We start from the raw sequence: 20837 nt of genomic DNA, 5'->3' as shown, positions 1-20837 counted from the left end.
TTTATCCAGTGCACCCTGCAAGGGTAGACTCCTGCCCAAGGACTCGCCCGTGCAGGAGGGAACGCACAGGTCCTCGTACCAGCACAAGTAATGAGGCTGTATCAGCTACCGGCCGAGAGCTGGAGGGATCTGCAGATCCTCCCGGTGAGGGTGCTGAGGGACCGTAAGGATCTTTTACTGGGTCTTCACTCGAGGGGCTACGCCCTAGTACCAGCAGCATGTCCGAGGGGCGCCTTTACGCAGTTCTTCCAGTATATCTGCGAGGGCGCCTTTACACAGTTCAACCGGCAGATCCGCGAGGGCGTAACATCTACCGAGCCTAGGCCTGAGGAACAGGGTAGGCCCATTATGCTCACTCAAAGAGTCCTGGACGGGGCTGGGCCCAGTGAGCCGAGCAACACGACGCAGGCATGTGGAAGGCAGCTCGACAAGATGGCCACCGTGCCAGAAAATCCAGACATCCGGCCGACTCTCCTCCAGGGAAGGCAGGCGGAGGACCGTGTGTTGAGGTGGGACTGTTCCCGCTGCGGCCATATGGGCAGGGCACGCAAGGGCACCAGCATCCGCCTGCTACCCCGTCAATATCCCCTACCACCAATCCAGCCTGTGAGGACAGGTTCTTTGAAAAGTTCCTTGGGCTCATGAAATCGCCACCGATGGGGGTCATCCTCAGGGACTCCATAATTGACCTGCTGCCTCCATTTTTCCTGACGGCGCCTCAGGCCCCAGCACAGGCTCTTCCAGCCCCCCAGCACGATCGTGCAGGTGGGTCCGCACCAGCCTCTGATCCCCGTACTGCAGCCCCCAGCTCCTAGTACTCCCCACCTCCGGTTTCAGACCCTCTGGATCCGCAGGTGGACACAGACGAGGAGATGGACCCCGACACGCCGTCTTCAGCCAAGGCCTTCCACGAATGACTGGCAGGGCTGGCCAAGTACTTGGGCCTTCCTCAACCAGAGGTCTAGCAACCAGCCGGGGGGTCCTCGCATAAATCATCAAGCTACGTTCTGTTGCCCGAACGGGGATCCCAATGCAGAGGGACGTAGTTTCCTTGGCCAAGGAGGGTTGGCTCAAGCCCCACACAGCCCAGCAGGTGAATAAACGCCTGGACGCCAAGTACAGGCAGATGGAGGTGGATACACTCTTGCTATCGGCCCATCCTCAGCCACACTCCTCGATGATCGCTGCAGCATCATTGTACTCCAAGCCTCAGTCATCCTCCAACGACTCCTCTGTGGCGCTGCTAGGCATGGAGAAGAATATCTTGGAGGCGTACAGGAAGAAGCTGTATTCCAACACCTTGCACCTGCGTCAAGCCAACGCGGATACCATGGTGGCAGTTGGTAACTAGAGGCTCTGGCAGGAAATTGTGGATTTCCTCCCAGAGCTTCCAGTGCAGAGCCAATCACGATTCAAGGTGGGGGTGGTGGAGGCCAAAATCGTGGTGCAGGACATCATGGAGTCTTCCGTGGCCCACATTTACACCTCTGGCCATGCCATCTGTATTGCTACGGACATGAGAAGAATGGCCTGGCTCTGTGCTATGAAATTCAACCCAGATGTCCAGCAACGCCTACTGGATCTTCCGTTCGAAGGGGGTGACCTCTTCCACTCTACAACAGACGAGGAGCTGGATAAAAAGAAAAACAGCTCTCAAACGGCCAGGTCTTTATCCATTCTTAAAAAGACCATGCCTAAACTGTACACCCAGTCACAGCAACGCTCTGAGAAGGGGCGTACATACAGAGGTTTTTGCGGCTTCCAAGAGCGGAGTTCCAGGCAGCCTGAGCGTTCGCCATCCCAGCATCGGCGCAAACAACAAAAAGGTGGTGGGGAGGGTGTAAGGGCTTTTTCCAGTCCCCCTCTGCTGCAGCAGCCTCGGAGGGAAAGAAGGCATGACACCCCTCTCCAGGTCCATATGTCTCCAGTGGAGGGCAGGCGTGCTCTCATGCACATTTTTGTCGCCAGAATTTTGCAGACCCCTGGATCTTCTCTGTAGTCTCCACGGGGTACCGCCTCCCTATCCCAGCCTCTCCTCCCTCCTCCCCACAACTCCCACAGGTTGGGACATCAATTCTTTTGGCGGAGATCCGGTCACTCGTCGAGAGAAAGGCAGTGGAGAAAGTCCCAGCCTCCCATTGAGGATTTGACTTTTACTCCAAGATTTTTCGCTATTCAGAAAAAAAAAACTGGCCTGAGAGTTGTGCTTGACCTTTCCAGCCTCAACCTACCTCTACAAAAATTAAAGATGGTTATGCCAGCTTTGATAGCGGAGACATTGTGCTAGGAAGACTGGATGTGCTCCATGGATCTGAAGGACGCGTACCTACACGTCCCGATTTGGCAGCCTCATCGTTCCTTTCTACGATTCAGGATCATTGGCTACCATTTCCAATACAAGGTGCTCCCTTTCAGCCTCAGCTCGGCCCCCAAGGTCTATGCCAGGCTGATGAACACAGTGGTGGCCCTCCTCAGGTCGCAAGGCCACCACATTTGCCCGTACCTGGACGACTGGCTCGTCAGGGCTACATCCCCGGAAGCAGTGCACCATACCTCCCACGCTCTTATGAACACACTGCACGAGCTGGGTATTTCGCTCAACCTCACAAAGTCACAGCTGCAGCCCACGCAGACACTGACCTTCTTGGGACTCATTTGGGGCATGTGCTCCGAGAGGGTTTTTCCCCTCAGAGGACAAGATCACGGCACACAAGAGAGCCACGTCACACTTTTTCAGCCGAGAAGTGACCTCAGCCTTGTGATACCAACACCTACTGGGTCTCATGGCAGCAGTCCTCTTGGCCGTCCCCTACACGAGCCTCAGGATGAGGAGGATACAGCTGCATTTTGCAGAATCTTGGAACCAGGAATAGTGCCATCAGTCAGAGATGATCAACGGTCCTTTGTCGCTTCACCCAGACCTTGCATGGTGGTCCGGGGACTGCAACCTGCGGACGGGCAAGCCTTTCCGGCAACCTTCACCACAGACTCTCGAGGGCTGGGAGGGCCACCCTGGACAACCACTGCGTCCATGGCACCCGGAAACGGCAGGAGTACCACATCAATTGGCTGGAACTCAAGGCTATCTGGCTGCTGCTCAGGGCCTTCCTTCCGGTTATCGAGGGCAAGGTCATCCTCATTCAGACGGACAACTTGACCAGCATGTTCTAGGTCAACAAGCAGGTAGGTAGCAGATCCCCTCCACTATGCAGGCTAGAAGTCAGCATGTGGGAGTGGGCTCTGAAGAACATCTACCTCACAGCGGTCCACCTGCCGGGGGAATCCAACCTGGAGGCAGACAGGCTCAGCAAACTTTGGGAGTGGACAACTACGAGTGGCAGTTGAAAGACCTAGTGTTACAGGAGATCTTTTGCAAATGGGGTCACCCTCAGGTGGACTGCTTTGCCTCCTGGGGCAACAGGAAGTGCCAACAGTTCGCCTCCTGGCACGATCAGGGCCCGGGCTCTCTGGGCGATGCCTTTCAGATCAGGTAGGACGGAATGACAGCATACGCCTTTCCCCCCACAGCACTGATTCACATGGTGATATGCAAGATCAAGTAATCTCGCCATCATATTGAGTTTTACCTCCTCTCACCCGATTCTTAGGAAACATCTTTCGGGTCTTGCCAGGCTCTGCCTACCCATCAGGAAGCCACACCCTGTGTGGCACCTCAACATAGTCTTGGGTGCCCTGGCGCACAAACCATTCGAACCAATGGCGTCCGAAGACACCAGGCTGGTCACCATTAAGACGGCCTTGTTTGTCGGCCTCACTTCGGCTCGCACAATCAGCAAAATTCAGGCACTGGTTGCCTCGGAGCCATACATTACATTTCACAAGGAAAAGGTAGTCCTGCGGACGCACCCAACATTCCTTCCTATGGTGCCGTCCGCATTCCATCTGAACAAGGAAATTGTGCTGCCCACGTTTTTTGCTGAGCCCAAAGACGAGGCGCAGAGATTTCTGCCTTGACGTCAGGCGTGCACTGAAATTCTACCTGAACAGGGCGAAGAGCTTCCTCAAGTCAGACGTTCTATTCATCATCTTATGGAGGCTCAAGGCCGGGGTATTGGGCTTCCAAGGCTTGATAGCCTGTTGGATGGTCTCAGCCATCAGAGAAGCCTACGAGGAACAGCATAAGCCACCCCTGGCCAAAATGAAAGCCCACGCGGTCAGAGTCAAGGCAACTGCCATTGCTTTCCAGCAGCATGTCCCCTGGCAAGTCACATGGGCCACCCCTTTGGCTTTCTGCAAGCACTATTGTTTGGATGCCGGTTCTAGATCAGGCGCGGCAGTCGGACAGGCAGATTTTAGGAACCTGTTGGCTTAAGGAGGGTCTCCTCTCCACCCTGGAGCTACATTCAGTTGTAATCGCCCATGCAGTATAGAGGAAAGGTGACGGGACGTAAGATTAATTATAAGTTACTCACCGTAGTGACTAACGTACTCTTATTCCCCTTTCCTCCATACGTCCCGCCAACCTCCCTGCTGATAAAACTGGTGTCATTAGGCAATGTTAAAACTATTTTTCGACGCGTCTATGGGGACTGAGGTGTGGCACCGGAAGGCGGAGTCAGGGCAGCGCATGCTCCCAGGGCCGCACCCCCCGCCCCCCGCTGCCTCTAAATTTAAAGGGGAAGAAGGTGTCACGATGCCCGCTTCCGGGGAGCCGGCTCAGGCCCTGCGTCCCCGAAAGCGGACATCAAGTCCCCGGGGAAGGTCCCAGCAACCCCTTAAAGGGGCCCTTTGGACAGCATCCTGGCGCCAGGCTCATAGAAAACGTCAGTCCTGGCGACATAGGCGCCAGGTTCAATATGAAAGTGTTTGGGTGCACTTACCTGATGCAGACCATGCTGCAGAACCCCGGCCTCCTTGAGGCCTGAAAGGAACTACTTTACCTGTGGGACTCATTTACCACCCGGGCGTGGTCGGGGAAGGATACATACCTGATTGGAGGAAGGACACATTCTAGGAACTTCTTCCAAGGCTATTTAAACCACACCCGCTCAGCCACACATTCTTCGCGTTGTTCTGCATCTAGCAGCTGGACGCTCACCGTGTCTGCTCCTGCATCTTGACTTCTGCCACACCTGCCAGCATCCTGAATCACCTGCAAAGGAAGGGAACAAGAGAACAGAAGAAGCAAAAGGCCTCACCTGCTAAATCTGCATCCCAGAGACATTTCACCGACAATCCTGAAAAGGAAGACATTTATTTTTAAAAGCACATCGCATCGATCGCTGCAGCGCCGCATTCTACTCACCTTTACAGGGCGCCTCCATGTTCAGCAGCGACCATCCAGATTCGCAGTCGCACCCTCGCGCCTAGGGAGAAAAAGACAAGAACAAAGGTGAGAGAAAGAAGGGAAACTGGAAGCTAAAACTCCATGTCAAGACTTACCTGTTGGGTCATTCCCTTTTCATTTCGGGTCCACGCCACATCCAGGCATTTTCAGACCCCGGCCCCTAAGGGGAAAAAGAAATCAGCGTTAATGAGTGAATGAAAAGACATTACCAAAACACTCATTAAAGACTTACCTGATTTCCACAAGGATTTCACCGCTCACCTCGGGTCGGTGCCTGTTCCCCGGCATTCCGTACCCCGGCCCCTATGGGGAAAAAGACACTAGCATTAGAACATTAATGCATGGACACAAGGGGAACCACTTATAGAAAAACTTATCTGGAAGCCAAGCAAGTTTGGTTCTCACCCATCCGAAAATCCAGTGACGTAACGATACCAACGCGCCCCTGCATCAGAAGCAGGATGGAGAGCTCGTCCTTCCAGACCCTAAGGTGAGACGCTACGGGGAAGCACAGAAGGGTTTTGAGGAGGGTGAGAGGGGTAAGGGGGAGGCCGATTGCATTACCCCGCAGACAGTTAACCCCCTATTCTCACCTACAGAAGGATACTTCTGCGAGTCAGACAAGCCAGATCTGGGGCCCGGTCGAGTCCGTCTTCCGAACCCTGCGCATCACCTTCGACGAGGTCACAGCAGCGCGAACCAGGCCAGCGCCCCCGTGGGAGTCAGGTGAGCGTTACAGAAGGTTTCTTCTGGTGAAAAAGTTTGTCTCCCGTCCCTCGCGAGGGACGCCCCATGCAGTATGGAGGAAAGGGGCTAAGAGTAAGTTTGTCACTACGTTGAGTACCTTATAATTTATCTCGCAACAAATCGATGCATGGAATATAAAATTAATTGACCACCATTTAAATGAGCTTGCGCGATTACATCTCAATAAGCAGCGTATACATACACACAACTTTAATTGCAAAGTTGCGCACTTAAAACATGGCCTCAAAATCCAGTTATATCTTGAGGATAACCAAAGGATGGTCTCTAACTTCTGTAAAAGGAATAAGAAAAACATATGGGAATTTAATCCCATAACTCAGTCTAATGTATGCTCCTCGATATCTGCAGAACAATTGGAAGTGTATATGTCGAAAAAATTCCAACTACTCCCGAAATTCTAAAGTATTCCTTACACACCCGTGAATATATGATTTTTAATTCAATATTCACCCCCAATTGAAGACGTGAGATGGGCAATAAACAAACTCTCCAAAGCCGCTGGTCCAGCCGGTTTACCTGCCTGTGTCCTTAAAGGAGGCCAATTTATTTTGGGCGAAAATTCTAAAGCAGGAATTTGACAACATATTTCGGTCAAATCTAATTCCAGTGTCATTGTTGTCGGCAACAATTACACCAATTTTATATAAAAGGCGACCCTGGCCATTACTCTAATAAAACGATTAGAAGAATTTATGATTAGTCATAACACCTTATCTAGATGCCAAATTGGATTCAGAAAAGAAATGGGAACATCTCTCAATACAAAAATCATAGCCAATATATTAACTTGCACTATGCCCACCAATACTGGTCCCATTTATATGGCAGCATTGGATCTTATGGCCGCATTTGACTGTGTAATTAGAAAACTACTATAGCAATAAATGCTTCACCTTGGTAGTCCATTGATTTTAGTTGCACTGCTTCACCAACACACTAGTTAGTTTCCAGTTTAGTTGAAGTCAAGCAGGGGCGCGATCTTGTAGCTATACTAATTAATCTTTATTTGTGCGACATAATTCAAAATGTTTCCAATCAGGCTGGGCCGTCTACGGTAGCTTTGGCTGAGTTTTGCAGACCATATCATTCTATTTGATAGAACTCCATTCGGTCTGCAAAACAAGCTCAATGCCTTTGCCAAATACGTGGACAAACACAATCTACAGACAAATCCATCAAAATCTCAGATTATTGTTTTCCCAAACAGTCTATCAAAACATACAAATGGTCCATACTGGGCAATCCCATGGAAAGAGCCTACTCATTGCAGTACTTGGGTTGTACAATATCAGACTGTAAATCTGTCCATATGTGGAATCAAAATCTGCAACTAAAATGACGTCGAAAATGAAGATTATTCATAGAAGGTATAGCAAATACTCATTTATGCCAACTATTGATTTCTATACATTAAAGGTTAAGCCCATTATTTTATATGGTCTGGACACATGTCTTTTGGACCTGGATAAGCTACTTGATTGTATTCAAGGAGTTCTGTGGAAACAAATGTTAGGCTTACCAATGGCGCTACCAAATACCATCCTTCCACATGAATTGGGGGATCAGCTCGTTTGCTTCTAAATTCCAATGTTCCAAACTATCAACTTACTCCAAAATGATAAATCCTCCAAGGAACACGTTTGAAATCTTTTTACGAGATGTTATCTCTTGCGAATCTTCTTTCATTAGTTAAATTTCAGAATAGCATGGACCATCTACTTTCAAGAATAAACAAAAACGATCTGGCTCTTTGTCTTCCGAAGATAAAAAAAGCATTTTGAATACGATTGGTTGACAACCATTGAATCCAATAATGGTTATAAAACATATGTTGAATATGCATCTTTACACGTAAAAGAAAACCATGTGCTCAATATCTATTGCTGTTTCCTTGCGACAAGGCCCGCTCTGTATTCTTGCATTTTTAAATTCAATCTCTTTCCTATGATTGAAAGAATACAGCATTGGAATAAATATGATGGCAAATTCACTATTACATCCTGTTGCTTTTGTAATTGCAGTAGTGAGGTAGAAACTTTTAAATATTTGGTTCTATACTGCAAATATTTTGATGCGAATAGGAAACGGATATTTGAAAGTTTTGATTTCAGCACAATGCTATCTACTGGGGAACTGTTGTGGTCTTGTCTCATGTGGGGTGAAAATACTTCCCTAATTATATCCCTAACTAAGTTGTTAACCCATATTAACGATGCACTTGTATCGATAAATGATAACTTAATCTCCAACGATGTACGAATGTGAGATGTTAAACTTGAGTACTAGCGCCCAATTTTAAATTGTCGAATAAGGTGCGTTTACTATGTTGGTCTATTCTGTACTATTAATTATTTTTTCTAAAAAATTTAAATGAGCTTGTGTCCAACAACCTTAAATTATGTAGAACAAGGCGTCTATTGGTCTATTTAGTACTATTAATGATTTTTCCAAATCTTTAGTTAGGCACTAAATCAATTTTACTTACTGACATTCGCAATGTGTTAAGGTTTTTTGATCATTTGAATGATTACTGTTATTAGGTAATGAAAAATAATGTAAGAAGATTGTAAATGAATTGATTATTCTAAATTAATCGATTTTTGTAAATCTTTATCTGTCTTGTTCACTTGAAAGCTATCAAAAGCTATTGTGAAAAAAGCAAGGCCATATGTCTGCTACTATCAACTGAGTCGCTCAATATCTTCATCCAATTGGCTCATCTGGCTAAAGGAGTTTCTGAAATACATCTGAGGCCACTTCTCCTTTAAAAAGGCTAGGGAACTATCAAATTAGCCAACAGATAATTTGCACTTATGGCATTTTTCTTTTTTTTGTTGTTTATAGGACTGAATCAAGTTCTTAGTCAGCAAGCAAATAATGAAGTCAGCCCTTTAGACAGTTTGATTCAAAGACTCCAGCAGCAACAAGACCATAGATTTTCTGGTGACACTGTGATGAGCAATACTACTCGTGTAGTCAGAGGTAAGCCAAACATTTTGTAATCATTTGCATACAGTTCCAAATTCTTAAGTACTCTGATCTGGTAAATAATTATAGTATTAATGTGTGGCTGAATACAGTCTGTTATATTTTGCAAGCAGTATTTGAAGTACAAATGAGTCCCCAAAGATTAGTGAAATACTTTTCTCCGCTCTACTGAGTAAGTTGTTTCCTACTGCTGTCGTTACAAAGAAATTCAATACAGTATCTTTGCTGATCAGAGATAAGTTGTCAATGAGGTGTTTGCCATTGTGGGCAATGCACTGCATACTGCCAGGGAGTTTTTCCCATGGCCTTCCCTTGAGGGGGGTGAAGAGAACGGTCTTCAGTGGGAGGACTTAGTAGGGGATGGGCTAGTCCCAAAGGACAGTTAGTCCCACACTTACACACAATATACCGAAGTCAATTGAAAATATTTTACACATATGCATACTGCCACGCCAAGTGAAGGAACATGTGTTCCAAGGGTGTGCTGAAAGACCAAAGTACTTGTGACAAATGTGTTAAAAACAAATCTCAGTGATGTAAAGGAAGAAAAGGAGCACTGGTTCACGATATGCTAGTCGTGCCAAAGTCAACCAGGAAGGGCTGGGTGTACCGGTTTGAGGGTAGTTCTTAAACCGAAGTTGGGGACAAAGTTCAATAATTCAGTTCAAGAAAGAGTCGGTGGAAAAAGTCACAAGGAATTGAGTGACCTCATTTACAGGGAGCAATCCGGTTTGTCCTCTTCATCCAAAGGACATAAACCCGCTGAATCAAAGAGAACCAAAGATCCACAACAACAAAGGCTTCCCACTCATGATGAATAAAAGTATAATGGTGAGATGGTAACAAATGGGGCCAAATCCTGCAGTGGACTACCATATCCGAAAGGTGCATCTTCTACCTCCAAACAGTCCAGTGGGTGTTTGGCTGGAGACGAGGAAAAGTCTCTTAGTTCATTGGCACTGTGACAGATCTCTTCGGGGTTGCAAGCAATATCTCTCCAGGTCCTGTCTGACTGCTCCAGAGGAGTCAGTGGTGAAAGTCAGGAGGCCAAAATTGGATCAGCGTCTGTTCTAAAGGAGGCGGGTCGCCCGGAAGAGCAGCCGTCAGTGGCAATATTAAACCAAATCACTATAATAGGTCCCCCATTTTCTGCCACCCCCCCCCCACCACAAAGCACGTGTTTAGTGTTCCGGATTTCACGTGGTCCCCAGCACCTTGATCTCCTGAACTTACCTGAAATATCTTTGTACTTACCTTGGACTCACCTGGACTGCGGGAGCATCGGCACAACTTAACAGACCTTACCCAGACTGGATTGTTACTGGAGCATCAGAACAGCACATTGCCTTGAAACGAAGACTATATTGGAGCAATGGGCCAGTGCCATAAGTCCAAACCTGGCCTCTGAACTCCCCAGTGAGTATCTGTTGCCACTTCCCTTTACCATCTACTCGTATAAATCATCCGATCCATTCACGTCAGCATGTCTGCATCGTTGACCTTTGTGAAGTAACTAGGTCACTTTACTTCCAGCGCTCCCAAGACTAACATATACAACAAAGAAGTGTTCCCGTGTTGGGAATATTTAGATTAATTAGTAAAATTAATAAAAATTAATAATGCAATTGAAAAATGCTATGTGAAATCATCAAATACATGGCAAATGTATGTAGAAAACATGTATATAAAGTCAATACTACACAATTAAATGAGATGATAGAAAAAAAGTAAGATGTGAAACAAAATTTTAAATGGAAAAAGTTATATAATCAAAAACACGGGGATGGAGATTGTATTCTTTTTAATATGAAAATCCCTCTCGTGAGTATGTAGAGACCTTACGGTATCACAATAGAACACCAATATTCACAAACTGTATTGCAGAGAAATTAGTAAAATTAGTGCTAGTTTCTTGTACACTATTCCGTAAAGAAGCAGCAACAGAGAAAAAGTTATCAGAAAAACATAGATGCTAATCAAAAAACGAATAAAACAGATACAAAAAACTTCTTGAAACACAAAATGTAATACAAGTGCGTGAGCACGACTGATATTTTCTACCTGGCCCTGGCTAACTCATATATATTGAGTAAATTATACGTCAATTTTTGCCAGGTGGACGAGAAGTTTACAAGTTTAGTTTTGGAAAGAATGTAATGAAAATATCATCAAAATAGAAACCTGGCAAATAAGAAATAGAGGAGGCTAATATTATAAGCTCTACGCCAACCGCTATCGTTAATCCATGAAGCAATATATGTATTGCTAGCGTTATATGCCAACCGCTATGAGGAAAAAAAAAAACACGAACACCAGGTACATGCATAGTGGGTGGTTGAGGCTACTAGGGTAAGCTTAGAGAAGGAATGGGAGTTGTAGTTGGAGCATAGTTGTCTTCAACCTCCCACACCCTGCTGGTGGAGCTAAACGAGCCGTAGCGCACATACAGACATCACCAAACACTGGCAGAGAGAACCTGGCGAACCATCCGACTCCTGACCATCAGATTCTTTTTGAGTTATTAGAAGCACTTTGGTATTTTCTAAGAGGCAAGGGCATCCACTGCTCCCCCATCAAGACCCAGCATACAGGTGAGCATTACTACAACCCATGCTTGTAGTGTAAGTAATTATCTATGTGGAGCAGGTGTAGGGCTAGTGCCTGGGGCCATCTCAACCCAGTTTCCTGGTAGATTTTGGAAAGCCTAGTCTTCAAATCGCCGTTTTGGCATTTCACTGCACTGCTATACTGCTGGTAGGCACAATGAAACTGTTGAAGGATCATAATAGCTTTGCACACTTCCATGATAACCTGCCCCGTGAAATGGGTAACTCGATTTCTGTAAAGCCTAAATCTGTGATTGAAATCAAATTAAGTTCTTGGAGACAGTTATAGCATCAGATTTTCGATACTGGTAAGCTTCCATCCACCCAGATAAGATATCTGCAATTGTGAGACAATATTTATAACCCATGGTTGATGCCAGAGAGTGAGACACCAGTTGTGCCTGTTGACAGTGTTGCTGCCTACGCTCTTTACTTTGACAATTGCATAGCAGATACTGTCGTCGGTTGCTCTTGAGAGGCCTTCCTGGAACAGCATTGATGGTTGAGCGTTTCTCCTGCAGTCTCGCTCAGTGTTAGACTCCATGAGGTTTATTTATGAAGGGGGGCAGAGGGGCTTGCTTAGGGATCTTTTGGCTTGGAACCATTGAGTGTGGGAGACAATTTTTTCATGAACCAAGCATATTTGCTGGCTCGGACTGAAGGTTGGCTTGACACATCCCCTGACCTTGATTTGCAGCAGGCATCCCATTGTTGTCACCCCAATGCCCAGTACAGGAAGGTGGTTGTAGTCTTGGGTCTGGGCACCCCACATATGAGTTAGCTGACGTTTTGGATAAAGGACCGCAGACTGATGAGGCATTACCTTTAATGCAGCCATATCGGACCCCATTAGCATACTGTGGCAGAGACTATGTTCCACGCCAACTGTGAATGCTGAACTCACCAAAAAATACAAACCGGCTAATGCAGAATTACCCTTCCTGTTTCACCTTACACCAGAACGTCTGGTGTTCCAAGCCGCCACAGTGAGCTCTAGACCAGCCACATCCACACTCTCCAGACGGGGACCAAGAAAACGTATGCCTTAGCCAGGAAAAGCTTTGCATCAGGGAGCATAGCCCTGAAGGCAGTCAATGCCTAATGTACAGCCACTAAATATTCTCACAGACTTTGGAGGATTATACTGGAAAGTCGCCAATCACTTCCCGCGTGGAGAGGTGAGGGATTTATTATTGTACCTGATTTAGCAAGGAGGTGGCGTGTCAATCACTGCACGTGGGCTTGGACACTGCAGATTGCGCAGGCCATGCCATCTGGACGTCCACAGTACTGCAGAGGTCAGCTTACCTTCACAGTTCAGGGTTCTCACCTTAAGTCCAAGCCAAGCTCCTGGACATGGCATTTGATGGTGAGCACCTGTTTAGCCTGAAAGTCGAGTCCTCTGAGACATTTAAGGACTGCTAGTTAACTGCTAAGGCACTGGGCCTCGCTGTGCAACAGCCAGCCAAGCAATCCTTCACCTTCTCCTCTAGCGGCTAGAAAAGACAGACGGTATGTCCCATTTGGAAAGAATGTGCAGCTCTGGAAAGGGCAGAGCTGTTTTTCGTGTCCCTCAAGGGGCATACAGGCCTCTAGGTGCCAGCGGACTCTGGCAGCAGCTTCTGGGGAGGTGGCGATCTGTAAGTCGCTTTTAGTTATCCCCACATTTCCTTGGTGGTAGGAAGTGTCTCAGAGTACTGGGACAGGTGGAAGGGGGTTACTTCCGATGCATGCATTCCAACACAGCAGCAGCCAAGATAGGGCAGGAGCCCTCCTCCCCCTGATATAGCCGGCTCCAGGAGGAGCACAACGTCACCTGCCTGCAACTTGCTATTCCGCCTCTGCTACCACTGCACAGGGAAAGACCTACTGTGCCTAGAGCTTGCACGCTGTCTTTACCCTCTGCACGCTGTCTAATGGCGGCTGAATGCTGATTGTTATTATTGGTTACTAAGCAACCTTTCCCTGTGTGATTGGTCGCTGCCTATTGACCTGGAATCTGGAAACCGGAAGGCGTGAGCCGGTCTTGGTCCCAAAGGCCGGGTTACCAAGGCCCAGTGCCTGTCCTTGCCTGTCATGGGCTATCGAGGCTTAGGGGCAAGAAACGCTGTCTATTTCACACCAGCAGCACAGCGAATAAGGAACTGCGCCCTACTGCACCCGGCGGACCTCTGCGTATCACGAAAGGTACGACGAACAATAACACTCGCCACCTGCTTACGTGGGGACACACTCAACGCGCTTGACCCACCTCACTGATCTACTTAAGATTTGTTCTAACATTTAATATAATACCCATGTGTTACTGTGACTATGCTGCTAGCACCACTGCGATGTGACTTGCGCCTTATTTAAAGTCTGCATAATTTCAGGAGTCCCACCCTGTTCCCAACAGACGCCGCTCTGATTGTTTATTTGCAACACTATCTGTTACCTTTCTAGCTCCTTAAACTCGCCATGCATTGCACCACGATTCGATTCATAGTGCTGATTCTATTCACTGATGCGAGTCGTTTGTGTAAACTATCTTCCATCTGCAGCAGTACCTTTACTGAATTTACTGTTTCGCCATTCGTCACTGCATATGCAAGGAGTGCTGCTTCTTATCCATGCTCATTTATATCAGCTCTGTATATTATGTTATTCCTCCTCTAGCAATTTAATGTGTAGTGTACCACCTCTGTATTATATCTTGCTCGTGCCCACGTGCCTAACCTTGTTATGATTTTAGCAGTCTCCTGCCACAAATATTGCGCCCACTGTCCTATTAGCTCAAACTGCATTTTAGCTACATTGAGATTGTACTTGTATGCCCATATTGTGATTTTAGGCATCACCCGCCAGAAATATCTGCGCATACCCACACTTGCTGTCCCATAGTCTAAGCCGCACTGTAGCTATTCAACCTGTGCCCACCCTCCTCTGATCTGATTAACCCAAGCCAATCCTACTAGGTTAAGTCTCCCATCAACTATCATGTTCCCATTCTGCATAAAGCCATGCCCTGCTCACGAGGGACCTTCATCAAGTATGACAAACGTCTAGCCAGACTTGGTTGTCGGCGCCATCACCCTATCCCCTGCCCTACCCCTTTCCTGCCCACCACCTCTCCCTTCCCCTGCCACACGAACAAAGAACCAATTTCTCCAGCATGGGGTCTGCCATGAATTCACATGCTCATGAATATTTGCCGTCGTCAGGCTGGGAATCCTCGGTAAAGGAAAAAATCAGTTTCACTTCTGAACTGTCTTTCTCCTAACAACCAATCACTGGTCTCTGGGTCATACTACCCCCAGCCAATGACTGCGCTCTACCTAAGCCCCTCCTCTGGCAAACCATCTTCAGATTTTTACCACACGTTCAAGTGTTAGGTGTCCTCGTGCTATAGCTCTCGAGCTTTAATTGTTTTTTTTTTTCTTTCTTTTTTTTTTCTACGAGTTCTCTATTTTTCAGGTCAATCGAGCCTCAAGCTCCATCGATCCATCTTCCGACTAACAGGGACCCGTTTTCGGATTCCTCAGCGCCCTTCAAGGGCATATTTTCGTTGAGTTTCTTCTTGGAGGATTCCAGAAGCTTCTTCAAGGCCTACTGCGTGGAGATGGCAGAGAAGAAAGACTCAACGCCTCTGTTCAGAATTTGTCCAGGATGCGGCCTACGGAACATCTACTTGGACGATGGGCATTCTGTGTGCCTTTACTGCCTGGATTTAGACAAAACGCACATGGAGGACGACTGTGCGTTTTGCCAGGATTTGGTCCCCCGCAACATGAAGGACCGGTGCAGGTGCCTCACAGTGGCTCCAGGCCAAAGCCCCAGCTATGGGTGCGTCCCGGCAGCATGCCTCCCCCAGCCACAGGAAGAAATCTGAGTGATCTTCTAAGACCTTTGAGGGTGCCCCAGCGACCCAACATAAGGCCAAGCACTGAGAGTCCAGGGCACCGAGAGCCCCATTGCAACGGGCTACCTGGCGGCTAGGGTGAGCACAGCGTCTCCGGCATCCTCAACCACGAGCCAACACTCCGGGTCAGTGAAGAAGAGGAAGTCGGACCACCCGGGTAAGCTTCTGGAGAAGTCCTGTGCATGCCAGTCGGAGAAGGCCAAGGGGGAGTTGGGCGCTGACCCTCCCCCAAGGTGAAGGCCCCTAGCTCGACCAAGGTCGTGCAGGACCAGATTCACCTGGCAAAGCCTTCCATCGAAGGTGTGGTGGCGTCCCTAGCGAAGGCCATGGACTTGGGTTCGCAGGGTACGGTCCCCAAGGCAAGAGTTTGCCTGCCTGGCAGGAGGGAATTGTCCTTTCAGCCCATAGAGAAGACACCGGAGAAGGCGATGCTCACCATCTCCCCGAACAGTCTCCCCTGGTCGAAAAGAAGGTGGGGCACAGTAGTCCTGCAGGGCATGGACATCCCCTCTGAGGAGGAGCTCTCTACTCTCCAGACCCTTTTGGCGAAGAAATTAGTCGAGGCCAAGGACTACGGGAAGGACCCCGACGAGGGAGATGTCGAGAGTGGTGATGAGACCGATGAGGAGGAGCAGGGCGTTGAGGACTTGGAGAACCCTACACCACTGTCTCCGTCGCTTGCACCTCCGCCACCTCAGCATCTACCTCAACCCCCAGTGGACATCTCGGTGGACAGCCTCCAGGCACTTCAAACCTTGTGCTCGGAGATTCGAACGAGGAGGCCTCTTACGCCGATGGAGGACCCCGCGGCACCGGAGGATACCTCGGCACTGGGGCCATCAGGCGCACCCCCTACCAAGAATAGGAGAGTTCATCCTCCACCGCCTTGTCACCCATCGCACCCTCCCCTCCACCGAGGGAGGATACAGACCTGTACATGACGACGGCATGGACGACAACGGTGGGTTAGGGGACCTCCCATCTCCGCCACCCAGAGCCTCACCACCCGACGAGATAGGCCCGTTCCATGCGATGATCTCAAGGGCCTCGGACCTCTTCCAACTGACTCCAGAGGAAAAGAAGAAAGAGGGTTTCCTGTACCAACGCTGCGAGGTCAAAAGGAAGACCGTGCTGTCAATCCCTCTGTTGGACGACATCTTGGACGAGGGACTGTCCCTTATGAAGAACCCGTCCTCGGGCCACTAGGGACGGTATGAAAAGAAGTACAGGGTGCCGGACTCTGCACCCAAATGCTTGAGGTCCCAGCCTTCTCTGGACTCGGTGGTCTCGGCAGCGGTGAGGAAAAAATCGGCTGGCTCTTCCACGTCAACGACCGACCCCCCCCCCCTGACCCCAAGACGGAGGGGGGAAGCTAGACGCCATTGTACGACGGGTCATCACGTCGGCAGCGAAGACCATCAACGCGGCCAATGCAACCTCGCAAGCTCTGGTTTAAGATCGCTCCCCTCCTGGACTTACTTCCCGATGACAAGAGAGCAGAAGCGTTGGAGATCCTGCAGAAGGGCGAGGTGGCATCGGACCATGCCATTACAGTGGCCACACATTGCTGACACAGGATTCTGCCAAATGGGCAACAGCGTTTGCATTCGTCGGCGAGGATATTTGAAGGCCATCCACTTTTGCCAGGAGGTGCAGTCGAGGGTATTGAACATGCTCTTCTACAGGGATAATTTGTTCGGAAAAATCGTGTACGAGTCCCTTCAGGCCATCAAGGGGGATACCAAGACGGCTCGTGCCTTGGGCACGCTTCAACAGCGACTGCCGGCCTTTCGGACTTCCGGAGGCAAATTCAAAGGTTCCTTCAAGGATTTCGGCGGAGTTCATCATCCAACCGTCCCGCTCTTCGGTGTTAGACAGAATACTGGGCAGTGCCCTTAGGGACCACTACACAAGATTAAGACTACAGGTGGTAGTACAATTTCACCTTTTGGTACAAGCCGGTACTACTATGTCAGAGTGGTAGCAGTGGCGGAGCAGCCAGGCTTATCTCAAGAGTATATGAGCAGTAGCGGTGATTACACAAAGGGACCACAATTACTGTGATTCAAGCAAACACTGACTCAAGATTTCAGGTAAAAAATATAAGTACATTTATTTTTAAACCATTCGTTATAAACACAACACTTCTATGAAACTCAAATAAAAACCACACGTTAAATATACTACAACTAACCAATTCACTTTGTACAGTAAGTCTCAAGGTAAGTACCCTGTGTTTGAATGAACCGGTGTTAACAAACAAAACAAGTTACGGCGAATACGATTGCGATCACTTTTTGACAGTTCGGTCTACTAATTAAACGCGTATCCGTGACATGAAATGCTACCGGGGCAAAAACAAACTTAGCACCTGAGATACCCAGAGAGAGTTGGAGGCAAAAAATGACCGGCAATATTTTGGTTAGGCAGGCGGAATCAAGAAACACTCAGAGACAGGAGTTCAAAAGTCAAAGGGCCGGAGCAAGGGTCGAAAGAGATCGATTCAACGTAGCCAAAAGTACTTTGATATTGTCAATGTTCGGAAGCAAAAGTTATAAGAAGGAGGGAAGACGAGGACAAGCCTTCGAAATGAAGAAAAGGGATTCACCCAGTTTCCTCAAGTAGAACACAGTAGCTTGTTCCAATGGTGCAGCTGGTGCCCTGGCAGTTGTTCCTGTTGGTTTCCCGCAGACCCACGATTCCTGGAGCTTTGTTGTGATGTAGGACTTCTGAAGGGGGTCTGCACCACACAGGGATGAAGCCGTCAGCAGCGACGAGGAATAAAAGGTGTGCTCCTTAAAAACAGGAGAGGCTCTTCAGGTGGCTATCCGGACCACTACAGCAGTGTGCAGCGATTTCGACCAAGGAAGAGGATTCTCTGGCTGTGGAAGATGAGCTGGTTATCCCCACCAAGCTCAAGGGAAGAAGACTCCGGACTGGATCCTCTGAGTCGTTGAAGGGAAGATAGCTCAGGACTGCAGCAGGGCTTCACCGGGACGGGGTAGTTGCAGCAGCCGTCGTTCTGTCCGCTTCTCTCCGGTTCCTTGTAGTTACAGTGGTGACTCTCTGACTTCTAGCCCAAGAGAACTGCCTTTTATGCGAAAAACCCCCTTCACACAGCCTGGCTGTCAATCCCCCAGCAGGGGGGTTGTCCAGCCCAGACAACTACCCTGGCCAATCATGACAAAGTGTGACTTGGGTTTCCTAGGATACCCTGTGCAGGGGGTGACTACACCCCTCCCTCACATTCAGCCCACCTAGACACCCAGGCGCCTTGAGAAGGGCTTCTGAGCAGAAGCCCGCCAAAGGACAGTGAGCAAAGAAGGCAAACCTAATTTGCCGCGCAAAGTAAAACACAAGAAGGACTTTAACAAAAAGAAATGGCGAATAAACCCAACCGGAGCCAAAAGAAAGACTATTTGGTCAAGCAGGTTTATGTTCAAGGCTAATCTAATAGCCAAGAACAGTACCACGTTTATCTAATATAATCGCGGTAGAAAAGTTAGGGTAGATACCACTGCCACCAGCCAAGTCTAAATGTTAAAAGAGCGAAACAATGCTCTAGAGGTACAGATAAAAAGGGATATGAATTAATCCTTTCCAGTACTCCATGGAAGATGGGGTGCACTGGATCTGTGGTAGATTGACTAAGTAAAGTTAATGGTAACTTTACCCTTTTCTGGGGGATGGTAGTCGCCTCAGAAATGGAGTTGAGGGAAGTCTCAAAGACAACCCTGTGCCACGGCACTGAAGGTGCTGTGTGACACACAAATCAAAGAGGGCTACTGAAGTGGTGTACTTCATAGTCCACAAAAACAGGTAGAAACACATAGCAAAACACAGGTAAGAGTGGGGAAAAAGCTCTCACTCTTACCTAGTGGAAAAAAATAAACACCAGAAGTCCAGCAAAGCTTCTGGGGTCTCACTAGGTGAGGGACATTGGCCATCGATGAGAATTCTCCCTAACACGGAGCAGCCAGACTTATCTCAAGAGCAAATGAGCAGTAGTAGATATTACACAAAGGACTACAATTACTGTGACTCAAGCAAACAATGACTCAAGGTTTCTGGTTAAAAAATACAAGTACCTTTATTTTTAGACCATCTGTTCAAAAAACACTTCACTTCTATTAAATTAAAACCACACTTGAAATCCACTACACGCAACCAATTCCCCTTGTGCAGGACAATTCAAGGTAAGTACCTTTGGATTTAACAGGCCGGTTTTGTGAAACAAAAACCGTTACCGGGGGTTATTACGTGATCACTTTTTGACAGTAATGACAGTTCGGTCTTAGGAAAGAGAAGCGTACCTGCGAGCAGAAATGTTACTGTAGTCAAACACACTTAGCACATGGATTAACGCAAGAGAGTTGGGGATAAAAATCATATGCAATACTTTTGTCCAGGCAGATAGAATCAAGAGACACTTTCTAAAACGTAGATAAGTCAATAGGGTCAATAGGCCATCGCCTGTGTCAGTGAGACAGGGGTCCTGTTGTCGAGTGTTAGGCAGAAATATGTACAGTTCCCTTAGGGACCACTGCAAAAGATTTAAGACTACAGGTGTTGGCAGTTAACCCACTTGGTAGCAGTCTGCACCACCCAGATTTACCTGGTAGCTGTGGCTGAGCAGTCAGACTTCCCTCAAGAAGAGTTAGGCAGTATGCAAAGTATACACAATAGGCACTCGGGTACAATAATACAAGCAAACACTGACCAGAGCTTTGGTATCAAAGTATATAATTATTTATTTAAAAACACACTGTTTGAAACCCTCCAGCACTCTTATTGTAAAATATTCTAAACACAGTGGCCCTCATTACGACCCTGGCGGAAATCGAAAAACGATGGCGGAAATGTAATACCGCCATCGAATATCGCTCGGTGCGATTATGACCCGTCACCGTAAAGTACGATGCCATTAGCGACACCGTAGTGAACGCCAACGCTAACTGCACCAAGTACGCGCACGCGTGCCATGCAAAACCGTAATTATCACCATGGCGCAACGGTACGCGAATTCTGACCCTAGCGGACATATACTTAACGCCATCAAGCATGGCGGAAAGTACCATTCCGCCATAATTTTTATAGGGAACTTTTTGGGGCAAATCACTCTTTGACCTCCGCGACTTCAATTATGTTCACCAAGTCTGGTGGTGTCGCAATGGTATGTGCAGCAGAAACGGAGACATTGAGTTCCCCCACTCCGATTGTGAAAAAGATATCGAGGGCTGCACACATCTCTTTACTGCGCCACAAGTGT

General features: G+C 48.0%; 1 protein-coding gene across 2 annotated transcripts in view; it reads left to right on the top strand.

The window, feature by feature from the left end:
- PHIP (pleckstrin homology domain interacting protein) overlaps positions 1 to 20837 on the top strand; it is a 2101228-nt gene that overhangs the window by 658044 nt on the left and 1422347 nt on the right. For both annotated transcript variants that reach the window (XM_069606291.1, XM_069606290.1), the window contains exon 18: positions 8921 to 9058. In XM_069606291.1, the coding sequence (XP_069462392.1) occupies positions 8921 to 9058 (138 nt within the window). The remainder of the gene's footprint in view (positions 1 to 8920; positions 9059 to 20837) is intronic.

The sequence above is a fragment of the Ambystoma mexicanum genome, chromosome 4p, assembly GCF_040938575.1.
Source record: "Ambystoma mexicanum isolate Mex_15411 chromosome 4p, UKY_AmexF1_1, whole genome shotgun sequence".
NCBI lineage: Eukaryota > Metazoa > Chordata > Amphibia > Caudata > Ambystomatidae > Ambystoma > Ambystoma mexicanum.
The sequence above is the reverse complement of the archived record's forward strand: the minus strand, read 5'-3'. Positions and strand labels throughout refer to the sequence as shown.